The following is a 12,670-nucleotide window of genomic DNA, read 5'->3' on the forward strand; positions in this document are numbered from 1 at the left end:
AGCCAGACACACTAGCCTGCTACAAACACAGACCCAGGTCTGAACAACGTCCCCCAAAAGCTGCAGGCTTAACTGAAAATAGCTTAAGAAGTGTTCCTGTCTCTAACGCTCAGATGCCCAGCTCCCAATGGGGTCCAAACCCCAAATAAATCCATTTTACCCTGTATAAAGCTTATACAGGGTAAACTCATAAACTGTTCACCCTCTGTAACACTGATCGATATGCACAGCTGTCCCCCCACCTCCCTCTCTCCCAGCCCCAGGTATTAATACATACTCAGGATTAATTAATAAGTAAACAATGATTTTATTACATGTAAAAAGTAGGATTTAAGTCAGTGGTCCCCAACCTTTTTCATCTGGCGGGCGCCAGACAAAGGACCGTGGCGGCAGTCGAGCATCCACCGAAATGCCGCCAAAATTCAGCGGTATTTCAGCAGATACTCGACCACCAGCCAGTACGCGAGTGCATTTAGATGCCCTCACAGGCGCCCCGTTGGGGACCCCTGATTTAAGTGGTTCCAAGTAATAACAGATAGAACAAAGTGAATTACCAAGCAAAATAAAATAAAACACGCAAGTCTAAGCCTAATACCATAGGAAAGGGATTACAGATGAAATCTCACCCTCAGAGATGTTCCAGTAAGATTCTTTTACAGACTAGCCTCCTTCTAGTCTGGGTCCAGCAACCACTCACACCCCTGTAGCTACTGTCCTTTGTTCCAGTTTCTTTCAGGTATCCTTGGGGGTGGAGAGGCTATCTCTTGAGCCATCTGAAGACAAAATGGAGGGATTTCCCAGGGGCTTAAATAGGCTCTCTCTTGCGGGTGGAGACTCCCCTCCTCTCTCCTATGAGGAATCCAGCTGCAAGCTGGAGTTTTGGAGTCACAGGGGCAATTCACATGTCCATGCATGTCTCAGAACTTTACAGGCGGCATGTTCACATGCTACCCTGAACGTCCCCAGATAGACTTCTTATGTGGATTAGAGTCTTCCAAGGTCCATTGTCCGTTAAGTGTTTCTTGATTGGGCACTTAACTTGCAAATTCCTTTCTTAAGAAGCTGACCAAATGCCTTACAAAGGCTACTTAAAATCAGACAAGTACAGAGCCAATATTCATAACTTCGAACACAAAAATGATACATGCATACAAATAGGATGAATATATTCAGTAGGTCATAACCTTTGCAGAGACATGTTACATGATATATGTAGCATAAAACATATTCCAGTTATGTCACATATACATTTACAAACATATTTCCATAAAGCATTCTGGGGTGCGACGTCACAACTGAGATACGTGGTAAATGGGAAACGCCCACTGCCGGCCTTTCAGTGGCAACAAAGGAACAGCTGACAAGACAGATTTACATCAGGACCAGCCAGACATGTGTTGATGGCCCATCAAGAAGAATTCACTCTCTAAGACTCCTCAGAGAGGCCACATACGCAATGGAAGCGGCCTAACCCCCATGTCACAGCAAGGATCTATCTAGCACCTGGAAGAAAGTATTTAAAAAAAGGGACAGTGACATCATCACTTGTCCTCTCTCCTCCCCTGAAGGCAACAAGAATGCTGGAAAGACAAAGACTTTGAACTGAGGAGACTGGTCCCAGGATGAGAGAGCGATCCAGCCTGTGTATTAAGAACTATAACCTACCAGCAACATCCAGCGGGGTGAGAAAAGTTGTTTGATGTAAATCTTTGTCTGTTCAAGTTAGAATTTAGATTGCAAGTCTGTTCTTATTTCTTATGTAACCAACTTTGATCTCTGTGCCTAACACTGACAATCACTTAAGTTTATTAACTACAGGAAGACAGATTTTACTTTAATGTTTTATCTTTAGCCATGAGTTTGTCTAAAGTGCTTGGGGAATCTACTCAGATTACAAAGGCTGGTGCATGTCCCCTATCCTTTGACGAAGGGGCAAACTAATTAATGAGCTTGCACGGTTCAAGAATAGGTCTTGAGGAGTGCAAGACGGTATATTTCTGGGGTGCAAGGCTGGGGGCTTGGGAGATGTGCTGGTGTTTCCCTCTGCATAGTTCAGGAGTGGCTTGGAGACCATTCAGGCAAGTTAGCTGGGTGTGTCTCTGCATGCTGGTGCTGAATGATAACAGCACGGGGGGCGGGGGGTTGGCAAAATATGATTAAGGAGGCACAGCAATCCCACAGTTCCAGGTCATACCCCAGGGATCCCGTCACAACAGGACACCAAGGGAGTGGATCTGGGCTGGTGTAAATTGGTCAGCACTCCAAGCTGCCTCCTGATGTCAAACTCCAGCTCATCTCAGTGTTAAGGGGGCCGAACAGCATGGGAACCAACTGGTTTCTAACAAGCCGGGGGTGGAAGGATCTGACTTGCCCTTCCAGCCAGGACTGGGCCCAGCCACAGAGAGGTGGCAGAACTGAAGACAGGCCTGAACCAAACCCCCAGCTCATGAAGATCTGAAGGCTGCAGTCCCTGTCTCCATCAGACACCAGTTGAGAGCAGGATCCGAGGCCGCTTCTCTGCAGCCCCCTATGGGGGATGTAGATGGTGAGTAACAAGACTCCAGGTGAGGGTTTGGGGAGGTAGTGTTGGTGCAGGAAGCCCCAGCCTTCAGGACGGGGCTCCTGTTATCCGCTAATCAGTGGCAACGGCAACAGAAATGTTATGTCCTAGGTGGCCAGGAGCATCGGCCATGAATGAGACCCAGTGAGTGTCTCCAGCAGGGGGTGTCCTCCCTGCCCCAGGCTCAGCCTGTCAACAGGGGCAAGACACGCAGCTCCTCCAGCCTGGCCTTGGCAATGGCCTCCCAGCCCCTGTTGGCCTGGGGGTTGCGAGGCGAGGGGTGCATCAAGCCTTCCACCCGGACCTGGAGGCCAGCCGAGGCCAGGGCCTTGCGGGCCCGCTGCTCGGCGAAGCGGCCCACGCCGATCACCATGGCAACACTGAGCAGGCGCACGGCCTGGGCCAGCCCGTCGTCGCAGATCTGCAGCAGGCGCTCGCGCTGGGCAGCCGGCAGGTCGGCCGGCGTCAGGTTCTTGCCGCTCTGGCTCATGAAGAGCAGCGGGCAGTGGTTGTGGACGAAGCAGCGGCGGAAGAAGGCCTCAGGGCCAGTGCACAGTGAGCGGAAGAGGCCCCAGAAGCGGGCACCGCTCACCTCCGTCTGGGGACACTCCAGCCCCAGGACAGGTCTCTTGGGGTGCTCCTGGGCCGGTTTAGACACCTGCCCACGGATCTGCAGCCACTCCCGGACGTGACGCACCTCCCCAAAGGGCACCTGTGGGGGAACAAGAGCAGGGTCAGAGAGGAGCCTGACTAGCAGGACCCCACCTCCTCCATCGGGGGAGCCATGGAACCGGAGCCACAGCCATTGACAGGCTAAAGCCAAGAGCATCAGGGAAGCCAAAGGAGGTAGACACCATGGGAGGCAATGTGGCCTATTAGATAAAGCATCACATTAGGAGAGTTGGGTGCTGGCCCTGGCTCTGCCATTGGCCTGCTGGATGACCTAGGGCAAAACGCTCTGTGCCTCAGTTTCCCCTCCCACCCTTTGTCTACTTAGAGTGTAAGCTCTTTGGGGCAGGGCTATCTCTCAGTCTGTGCAGTGGTCAGCATGCTGAGATGGTTGGGTTCCTATTCTGGATCCGGGCCTCTGGCCACTGCTGCTATACAAACATTGTATAAAAACAACTCTTATTTTATTCTAGTCCTGGGAACTGAATGCAGGAGTCCTGGCTCCCATCCCCCACCCCTGCTCTAATCACTGGACCCCAGTCCACTCTGAGAGCTGGAAACTGAACACAGGAGGCCCCCCATTTTACCCACCTGGACAGAAAAAGCAGAGACAACCAAGCCTCCTCCTGCAACCCTCTGCCCCAGCAAACAGCCGTGTTTGAAGATCTGCATGGCCCCATTCCAGGAGCCATCCCTGCCAGGCCTAAGCGAGTAGCCAGGGCTCTTCTCTGCTGCCCCCCACGCCCCATTCTGCATCCAGGCAGAGGAAGGAAGCACTCCCTGGTAAGAAGTGGCCCCATCTCTAACAGGCTGGGATTAGGATCCCGCTGTACAATGGCCACAAAGAATTGATGCCTACGCAGAAGGGGCAGGGGGGAGACATTGCTTCACCCTTCCCCATCCTGACACAGACACAGGCCAATGCCTGGGACTGACCGACTGCCCCACTTGCCGGAGAGCACCCCCAGAGCAGGATTGAGGAAGGGACACTTGGCACAATGACCCCACTCCCAATAAGGAGGTAACAGGAGTCAATCCCACAGAGCAGGACTTATCTCTCCCCACTGAACCCCAATCTCCTGGTAGCCCACTGCCATCCCCCACACATACCAGGGGCACCCTCCCCCAGGGCCACCCCCCAAAATAATAATGCAGGCTGTTTGCTGACAGGCCAGATTGGGCCATTCATATGGGAGACAGAAAAGGAGAGAGTGAGACTCGCACACAGCTCTGCCGATGCCTCTCAATCCCGACCCACAGCCCCCTGCTACCCCAGCTCTGGGCTCACACACACCTCTCTGCCAGTGCCCCGGAATCCCAACCTGCAGCCCCCTGCTACCCCAGCTCTGGGCTCACATACACACACCACCCTGCCAGTGCCCCTCAATCCCAACCTGCAGCCCCCTGCTACCCCAGCTCTGGGCTCCCACACACAGATTCTGCTGGTGCTCCTCAATTCCAACCCACAGCCTCATGCTATTCCAGCCTTCTTGAGGCAGAAGGGGGTTGGGAAAGCGGGGATTGAGGGCTGAGAGTGACTGAGATGGAGACGTCACAAGGGGGTGGAAGGATCCTAACCCAAAGCCCCCAACACTCACCCCAATGGCTGCAGATTCCCAACCCTGCTGGCTCCCAGAAAGGAACCCTGGGCTAGGACACCATGGCGGCCGAACGAAGCCGGCTCTGTGTTATTAGCTCCCTGCACAGAAGTTGAATTGATACAAAACACCAGGGGGGTCCCACCCCTCCCCCAGTGCCAGGGTCCTGCCGCGGCAGCCCTCATGGTCCTGGCCCTGTGCTGCCCTGATCTGTAATCATATTTCAGGAGAAGCCAATCTCGCCCTCTGCAGCACTCGGTCCCCACAAAACCCCTCCTCCCCCGCCGCGTCTATTGATCGCCCCGGGTCTAATGTCAAGATAAAGCCTTCCCTCGCCCCTGCTCGCCAGATCTGCCAATTAGCAGCTGGACAAATGCAGCTTAGCGGGAGACACCCCCCACCCTCCGACCCCCCAATATAAAGTAAAGCGCATTATTGAATGATTTGTTTAGCTGATCCTTTGACCTCTGACCCCAGGACCAGGGGCTGTCAGAGGGGATCAGTGATGGAGCAGCTGTCAGGCATCGGGAGTGGAGAAGGGGCTTGGGGGAAGGGGTCTCCGTCTTGCTCTCCCATCCCCTCACATCATCCGGTGAGCGAGACGTGCTGCGCTCCCACTTTCTGGCCCTCTGCAAATGGATTCAACTGTGGGTGAGTGGGGAGGAAGCAGTCACAGGGCAGCCTCCCACCTCTGCCAGTCACTTGGATAAACTGGCCAGCCCTCTATTCCAATGCCCACTGAGATCCTGAGGGTGGTACAGGCAGGATCAGGTCCTCGAGCTGGGACTGGGAAGGAGCTGGCTGGACAGATACCTGAGTGACAGCAGGGCTAAGGAGTTACCCATGATTCTCCTGTGATGTGGTTTTCCTGGTCAAACTCCATTATTTCTGTTACTTTAAAATCCCTCCCTGCAGCTTCGTATGGACAGAGAGTCCTTCTTCACTTCCTCTCCTAAAGTGCTGCCGTTAAACAGCTGCTGCATCCCACCCCAGAGGTGGACCAGAGACAGACTTGTCGTTCTGTTTGTACAGCACCTAGCACAATGGGGTGCTGATCCATGACCGGGGCTCCTAGATCAGAGGTTTACAAACTGGGGGGGCGCACCCCCTTAGGAGGGTGTTGAGGAACGTTTGGGGACGTGGGGGAACGAGTGTTCGTGCAGGGGAGGGGGCCTCAGGGAGGTAGAGATACCTCCAACCCCTGACTCACCTCAGTGGGCCACCCAGCCTTTGGCTCAGTGTCAATGCCTCCGTGCCCAGTGCTGGCTCCGCCCCCAGAGACCATTGCAGTCACCTTCCCCCACCCTGAAAGCCCCAGGGGGAGGGGTCGCAACCACAAATTTTAAATCAAAGGTGGGGCGCCACTCAAAAAGTTTGAAAATTGGTGTCCTAGGTGCTACCACAATACTATAAATAATAAAATAATAGTAATAATAGTAATTTCAGTGCTGGGTGAAGTGTGAACAGCTGCTGTGTCTCACCCCAGAGGTGGCTGCATTCACAAGCTAAACAAACGGCAAGACTAAACCACAGTAACAAGTCACAGCTAGGCAGGAAACTCAGTCTATCCAGAGTACTTACATAGTACCATTACCACTGTATTTGAGAGCCCCCAAACCCCCTTGTGAGGCAGGGCTATCATCCCCATGGTAAAGACGGGGGAAACTGAGGCACTGAGCAGCTAGGAGACTCCCCCAAAGTCTCACACAAAGGCTGCAGCCAAGCAGGAGCTTGAACCACAGTCTCCCAAGTGCGAGGGTAGGGTCTGAACCACCGGACCCTCCGTCTTCTCATGGAGTAAAAGGAGACTCTCCATTAGTAGTACAGAGCCTATGACACACCGTAGAGCAGTTCTGGTTCCATACAGTAGAGGGCAGAAATCACACACACGTGTGCGCATGCGCTAGTGCTTTGTAATATCTTCGCAAGCCCTGGACTCTGACACCAGCTTTCCGCTCTGCTTCCTGGCATGGCATCAAAGGAGGAGTGGATCTACATGGCCCCCGCCCAGTCAAACGTTAGAGGAGGCGGCAGGGAACACTGGTCCCACCTGCGCACAGGGTACCAGGATGTTAGAGCCTGCTACACAAGCAGCACTTGAGGCAGCTGCAGCTCCTTGGGCAGATGAGCGTTAACGGCAGGAGATCCTGCTGCAGCACAAGCGCCTAATTACTCCCCGAATTAATGGCATTAATATTAACCAGCTGCATTGTATCAACCAACCAGCTCGTGGCTCCCAGCTGCAGCCACTGAACAGAGCACACTCCCAGGGGGCACATCATCAAAATGTGTCATGGGCCAAAGGGTAGTGTACTGGACCAGGACACCTGGGTTCTATTCCCAGCTCTGCTATGCGCCCGTGGGCAAGTTTCCCCTCCTGCTCTTTATGTATGTAGATTGTGAGTTCCATGGAGCAGGGACGGCCTCCCATTATGTGTACGTGCAGCACCAGGCGCACAACCAGGTCTTGGGTGGGGCTTCTATGCTCTGCTATAATGCCCACACTAATGTTATTTGACTTCATGGAGCTACGACCGATTGACACTCGCTGGGGTCTGGCCCCATTGATTTCCATGGAGCTACGGCTGATTGACACCCACTGGGGATCTGGCCCATTGGTGCAAACGTGCAAGGTCTCACCACCCCACCTACCCCCCGCAATCACCACACACTGGCTGTGGTCAATAGGTACAGGAACGTCTCGTGGCACTTCCAGTGCACCCACCATGCAACTCAAGACATGTCCCAATTCTGCCCCGGCCCCCAAGATTCCAGTTCGAATGTGGGAAGACTGGTCTAACCTAAAGCCTTAACGGGCTCCAGGGCCCATAACAACCCGGGGCGAGATCCTGGGCCACTGAAATCAACGGCCAAATGCCCAATGGGGCCAAGACGTTGTCCACAGTCGCTGCTCCAGTCCCCACTTCCCGTTTGTCCCCCTTGCCCAGGTGCCCCCGTGGGACGGGCTGCCTTACCCCAGTCTGTGCCATCCCGAACGGGCCGGGGTTCATGCCAAGGAAAAGCACTTCTTTAGGGGAACGGCAATATCTCTTCACATAGTCCTCGTGGGGCTCCCAGGCGTACTCCAGAGGGTTGTAGACGTAACAGACGGGGTTGAGGAAGGAGAGCTCCCTGAGACGCATGTTCTGCTCCAGCTCAGCCTGCAGGAACTGGGTGGCCAGAACGTCCCCCGGGGGGAAGGGCGGACCCAGAGGGGCGGCACCGAGGGAAGCATCCGGCTGCTCCATCATGCTGCCATCTCCTGCCAAACAGACACTAGCCAGTAAGAACCACCCAGCAGGAGAGGTGGGAGACACGTGATGTTTGGGGGCCATTTTCAAGATCCCTTGTGAGGGAACAGATTCCCTCCCACACCCCCTGCTTCTCCACAGGGCACGTGCAGCTCCAAGCACCTGCTGCCAGGGTGGAGAGGAGGGCTGGGTCTCCGCGGTGCCACTGGGGTTGCCAACAGAGGACCAGCTGTCGTGGCGGCTCTGGGCACACAACTTGGTCTCACTCCGAGGCAGTGCGAGATCGAGCAAACTCGCCTGACAGAGGCTGCCATGGATGGGTCACCCCCGCTGGCTCAGGTAGAAGGGAGCTGGCACCCTTAGAGTCAATGACTCCAGCCCAAGCCACCGAGTCCTCCTGGCCAGGAACCAGTTTCAAACCTATAGCCTCAAGGTGAAAGCCAGCACCGTTCCCTTGAGCCAGCCGGGCCCTGACCTGGGGCCAGATTTTAACCTGTGCGCTAGACATGGAAGGCTTCATACCCTGTACCCAGCACCCTCGAGCATCTGATGCCAATGACCTGGATTGGAACTGGGGCCCCCTTAGAGGTGAAAGGCCCCATATCCCTTTCCCTGATCTCTCCTAAACCAACCAGTCCCTTGACCCTGAGGCAGAGAGGAGCCAGTATTCCCAACAGGAAAGGCCCCATATCCCATTACCCACCCCCTTGAGCTAGCCAATACCCCCACCCTGCATCTGGATCACAGCCAGCCCCCCACTCCCCCTGAGGAAAAAAGCCCCATATTCCATCTCCCCTAAGCCATCCCCCACCGCCAGCAGCCTGGGGCCAGATTGGAACTGGTGCCCCCTAAAGGAACTGGGGTAATGGGATATGGAGCCTATCTCCTCTGAACCAGCCAGTCCCCCAACTCCTGGGCCAGATTGGAGCCAGCGCCCCTAGAGGAGAAAGGCCTCATCTCCCAGTCCCACATTTCCAAAACCCCTATTTTGTACCAGAATTCTTTCTGTGCTGTAACTCAGATGAGTGATTTCGTCGTAGCCCTGGTTACAAGTGAACCAGGAAAGACCTTCACATAGATCCCTCCACGGGGAATGTGCTTTTTATAGCCCTTTTTATGACGGTAATTAGTAAAGCATTCGCTCAGATACAAACCATTACTGTAAATAATCTATAAACGCTTTGTGCTGTGATTAAACACACACACACACACCCCCTACAAAACCCAGATTTGCACTTCCGCCCATGAGGGAGGAGAAAATTAACCTTCCAAGAGCCCAACCGTAAGGCGCTTGCAACGAGCATTATCATTCAATTATGGTAGCACACAACCAAGATCAGGACCCCATTATTATTATTATTAATTACGTGTATTACAGCAGCGCCTGGGAGCCACGGTCACGGGCCAGGACCCCTGTGCTCTAAGCACTGCACAGTATTTATTAGGTGTATTACGGTAGCCTCTCGGAGCCCCAGTTATGAGCCAGGACACCATTATGTTAGGTACTGTGCAACACATTAAGGTGCATTATGGTAGCATCTAAGCCAGAACCACACTGTGCTAGGTGCTGCACATTTATTAGGTGTATTACAGTAGCACCTAGGAGCCCGTCATGGACGAATGTGCTAGGAGCTGTCCAAACAGAGAACAAAAAGTCCCCAACCAGAGAGCTTTCAGTTTAAACAGACAAGGGACAGCAGGAGAAACTGAGGCACAGACCAGGGAAGCGAATTGTCCACAATCACCCAGCAGGCCAAGCTTAGGGTTGCCAACTTTCTGACTGCAGAAAATCAAGCACCCTTGCCCAGCCCTTTCTCTGAGGTCCTGCCCCTTCTCTGAGGCCCCACTCCCATCCTCCATCGCTTGCTCTCCTCTACCTTGCTCATTCATTCATTTTCACCAGGCTCTGTGCAGCATGTCCCTCTAGCTCAGGGGTTCTCAAACTCGGGGTCAGGACTCCTCAGGGGGTCACGAGGTTATTTGGGGGGCGGGGGTCTGCAAGCTGTCAGCCTCCAACCCAAACCCAACTTTGCATCTAGCATTTATAATGGTGTTAAATATATAAAAATGTGTTTTTAATTTATAAGGGGGGGGGGTCACACTCAGAGACTTCCTATGTGACAGCGGTCACCAGTACAAAAGTTTGAGAACTACTGCGCTAGCTCCTAGATGCAGAGGTGGCCATGGGGCCCCATGCGCTCCCCCGTCCACAAGTGCCTATCCTGCAGCTCCCACTGGCCATGGTTCCCAGCCTAGGAGCTGGAGGGACATGCCAGCCACTTCTGGGAGCTGCACAGAGTTGGCCACTGCAGCCAACCACTTTTAGCAGCCCAGCCAGCTGTGCCGACTGGAGCCACCAGGGTCCTTTTCGAAAACCGGATGCCTGGCAACCCTACTCTGCTGCCCCAGCCACTAGGCCAGCGCTTCTCAACCTTTGCAGTGCAGCAACCCCTCAGCTGAATCAAAACTGGGCACGTTTACTTTCAGAGTAAAAAATGGATCAATGCAAACAATGCTAGGCCTGTATAAGCGATGCTTTGTGTGTGTTTCAAGCCAGGAACAGACAATACTTGATCTTGAACGGTCAGGAAATGGGGGAATGAGATTTTCTTTGCTTAGACTGTAACAACATCTTCAACTCCTGTGATTGCCTTTCGTCACCCCACCCCCACCCCCACGCCTGGGGATGTGACCCACCACTACAAAAACACCACCCTCTACTGCACCACCTCTCTGCATCCTACCTTGCTGCCCAGCGCCGGGAAGCACGGGGGTATCAGCACAGCAGGTGGAAAAATGGCGTATCAGACCTCTCCGATCACAAGAACAAATGGGGATAAACTGGTGACCGAGGCTGGGAATGAGAAGGCTTTGCTCCCAGATTCAGAGATTCTAAGGCCAGAAGGACCACTGTGACCACGTCCTGTATGGTACAGGCCAGAGAACTAACCACCAAAGGCCGGCAGTTCAGGAGCCGTCTCCTTAGGACAGCGGAGGGCAAAGGACCTAACTAGTGTGAATCAGGAGCTTGCTAAATTTCTGAATGGGCGTATCTGATGGGGTTGCTGAGACAGCAGGGACTGGATGCGGTGTCCCAGGAGATCCCATCTGGTCCTCCATCCTACCAACAGGCGATGCTTCCGAAGAGACTGATGCAACACCCCCACAATAGCAGGTTGTTTTCCACCCACTTCTGCTTGAGGATTTCTAAGCACTCTGCAAACAAGAGCTAGTCAGGGTTTAAGCTCTGATTCAGGGATATTTTCCATAGATTCCAAGGCCAGAAGGGCCACTCTGATCCTCTAGTCTGACCCCTGCGTAACAGAGGCCACTGAACCTCCCCACAATCATTCCTGTCAGAACTAGAGCAGATCTTTTAGAACGTCCGACCTTGATTTAGAAATCGACAAGGGATGGAGAACCCACCATGCTCCTTGGTAAATCGTTCCGATAGTTTTTACCTCACTGGTAAAAACATGCACCTTAGCTCCAGTCTGAATGCATCCAGCTTCAACTTCCACCGCTGGATCTTGTTAGACCTTGGCCTGCTAGACTGGGATCCCCTATAGACTGGGATCAAGTCACCCCTGAACAAGGCCAAACTCAGTTGACTAGGGGCAGGCAGGCGAAGGTACTAGGCCTGATCCAGCTGACTCCCAAGTAAGTGTGAGCTCTCTGAGCACAAACTGCACTGTTGCCTACTTGCACTGGTGCAGCTATGCCAGTTGCCGGAGTGGGAGCCAAACTCAGCCGAGACAAAGCCTAAGACTATGGAGTACATTTTCCTCACCAGCATCCGGCCACGCAGCTGGCACATGGCAAGAGAGCCAGGAAGGCCAAGAGTGTGCCTGATTTTAGCCCCAGATGATTGTGTTTGCGAATGGGACGTTTGCGACTCTCCTGTTCAAAACGTTCATGCTGTCCACTGGGAGGTGAAACAATTCTCTGGAAAAGGGAGACGTGTGTGATCCAGCAGTGCCAGCAGAACTCCTGGGTTCTATCCCTGGCTCTGTGAGGGCAGTGGTGTCTAGTGGCTAAAGTGGGGGGCTGAGTGTCAGAGCTTCTAGTTCTATGCCCAGCACACAGAGGAGAGGTGGTGTCTAGCAGTAAGAGTAGGAGACAGCACTATTCTCACCCCAACGCTGATTCTCTGTGTGATTGTGGGTAAGTCACTTCCTCAATCTGCGCCTCAGTTTCCCCACCAGTAAAATGGGGATAACGACCATGGACCCTCCTTTGAAACACACTTTGAGGTCAAGGGATGAAAACATGCTGTCCTAGAAGTGCACAGAATTTGTTGCTATTATTAATAAGTGATCAAGCGGCAATGTCGTGCAGTGGCTGCAGCGGCCTGGGTCTTAGGACAGCTAGGTTCTGTTCCCTGCTGTGTGACTGTGGTAAAGTCACCTCCTTGAGCTATGCCCTGGTTTCTCCTCACACTTCTGGTCTATTTAGACTGTGAGGTCTTTGGGGCAGGAAATGTCTCACTCTGTGTCTGTCCAGCACCCAGCACCGCAGGGCCCTGATCTCAGTCTGGGTAATATTAATAATCATGAGCTCAAAAAACAGAGCAAAGAATTGCTTCTGCCCTT

At 53.5% G+C, this 12,670-nt stretch overlaps 1 protein-coding gene across 1 annotated transcript; it reads right to left on the minus strand.

Annotated features, from left to right (window-relative positions):
- Positions 1 to 283: 283 nt before the first annotated feature.
- On the minus strand, positions 284 to 8,498 carry SMUG1 (single-strand-selective monofunctional uracil-DNA glycosylase 1). Its single transcript, XM_032786875.2, has 2 exons — positions 7,803 to 8,498; positions 284 to 3,272 (listed from the first exon to the last, which is right to left on the minus strand). The coding sequence occupies exons 1-2, from the start codon at positions 8,160 to 8,162 to the stop codon at positions 2,745 to 2,747; spliced, it is 888 nt and encodes a 295-aa protein (XP_032642766.2). The 5' UTR covers positions 8,163 to 8,498; the 3' UTR covers positions 284 to 2,744.
- Positions 8,499 to 12,670: the final 4,172 nt, after the last annotated feature.

The sequence above is a fragment of the Chelonoidis abingdonii genome, chromosome 26 (assembly GCF_003597395.2).
Source record: "Chelonoidis abingdonii isolate Lonesome George chromosome 26, CheloAbing_2.0, whole genome shotgun sequence".
Taxonomy (NCBI): domain Eukaryota; kingdom Metazoa; phylum Chordata; order Testudines; family Testudinidae; genus Chelonoidis; species Chelonoidis abingdonii.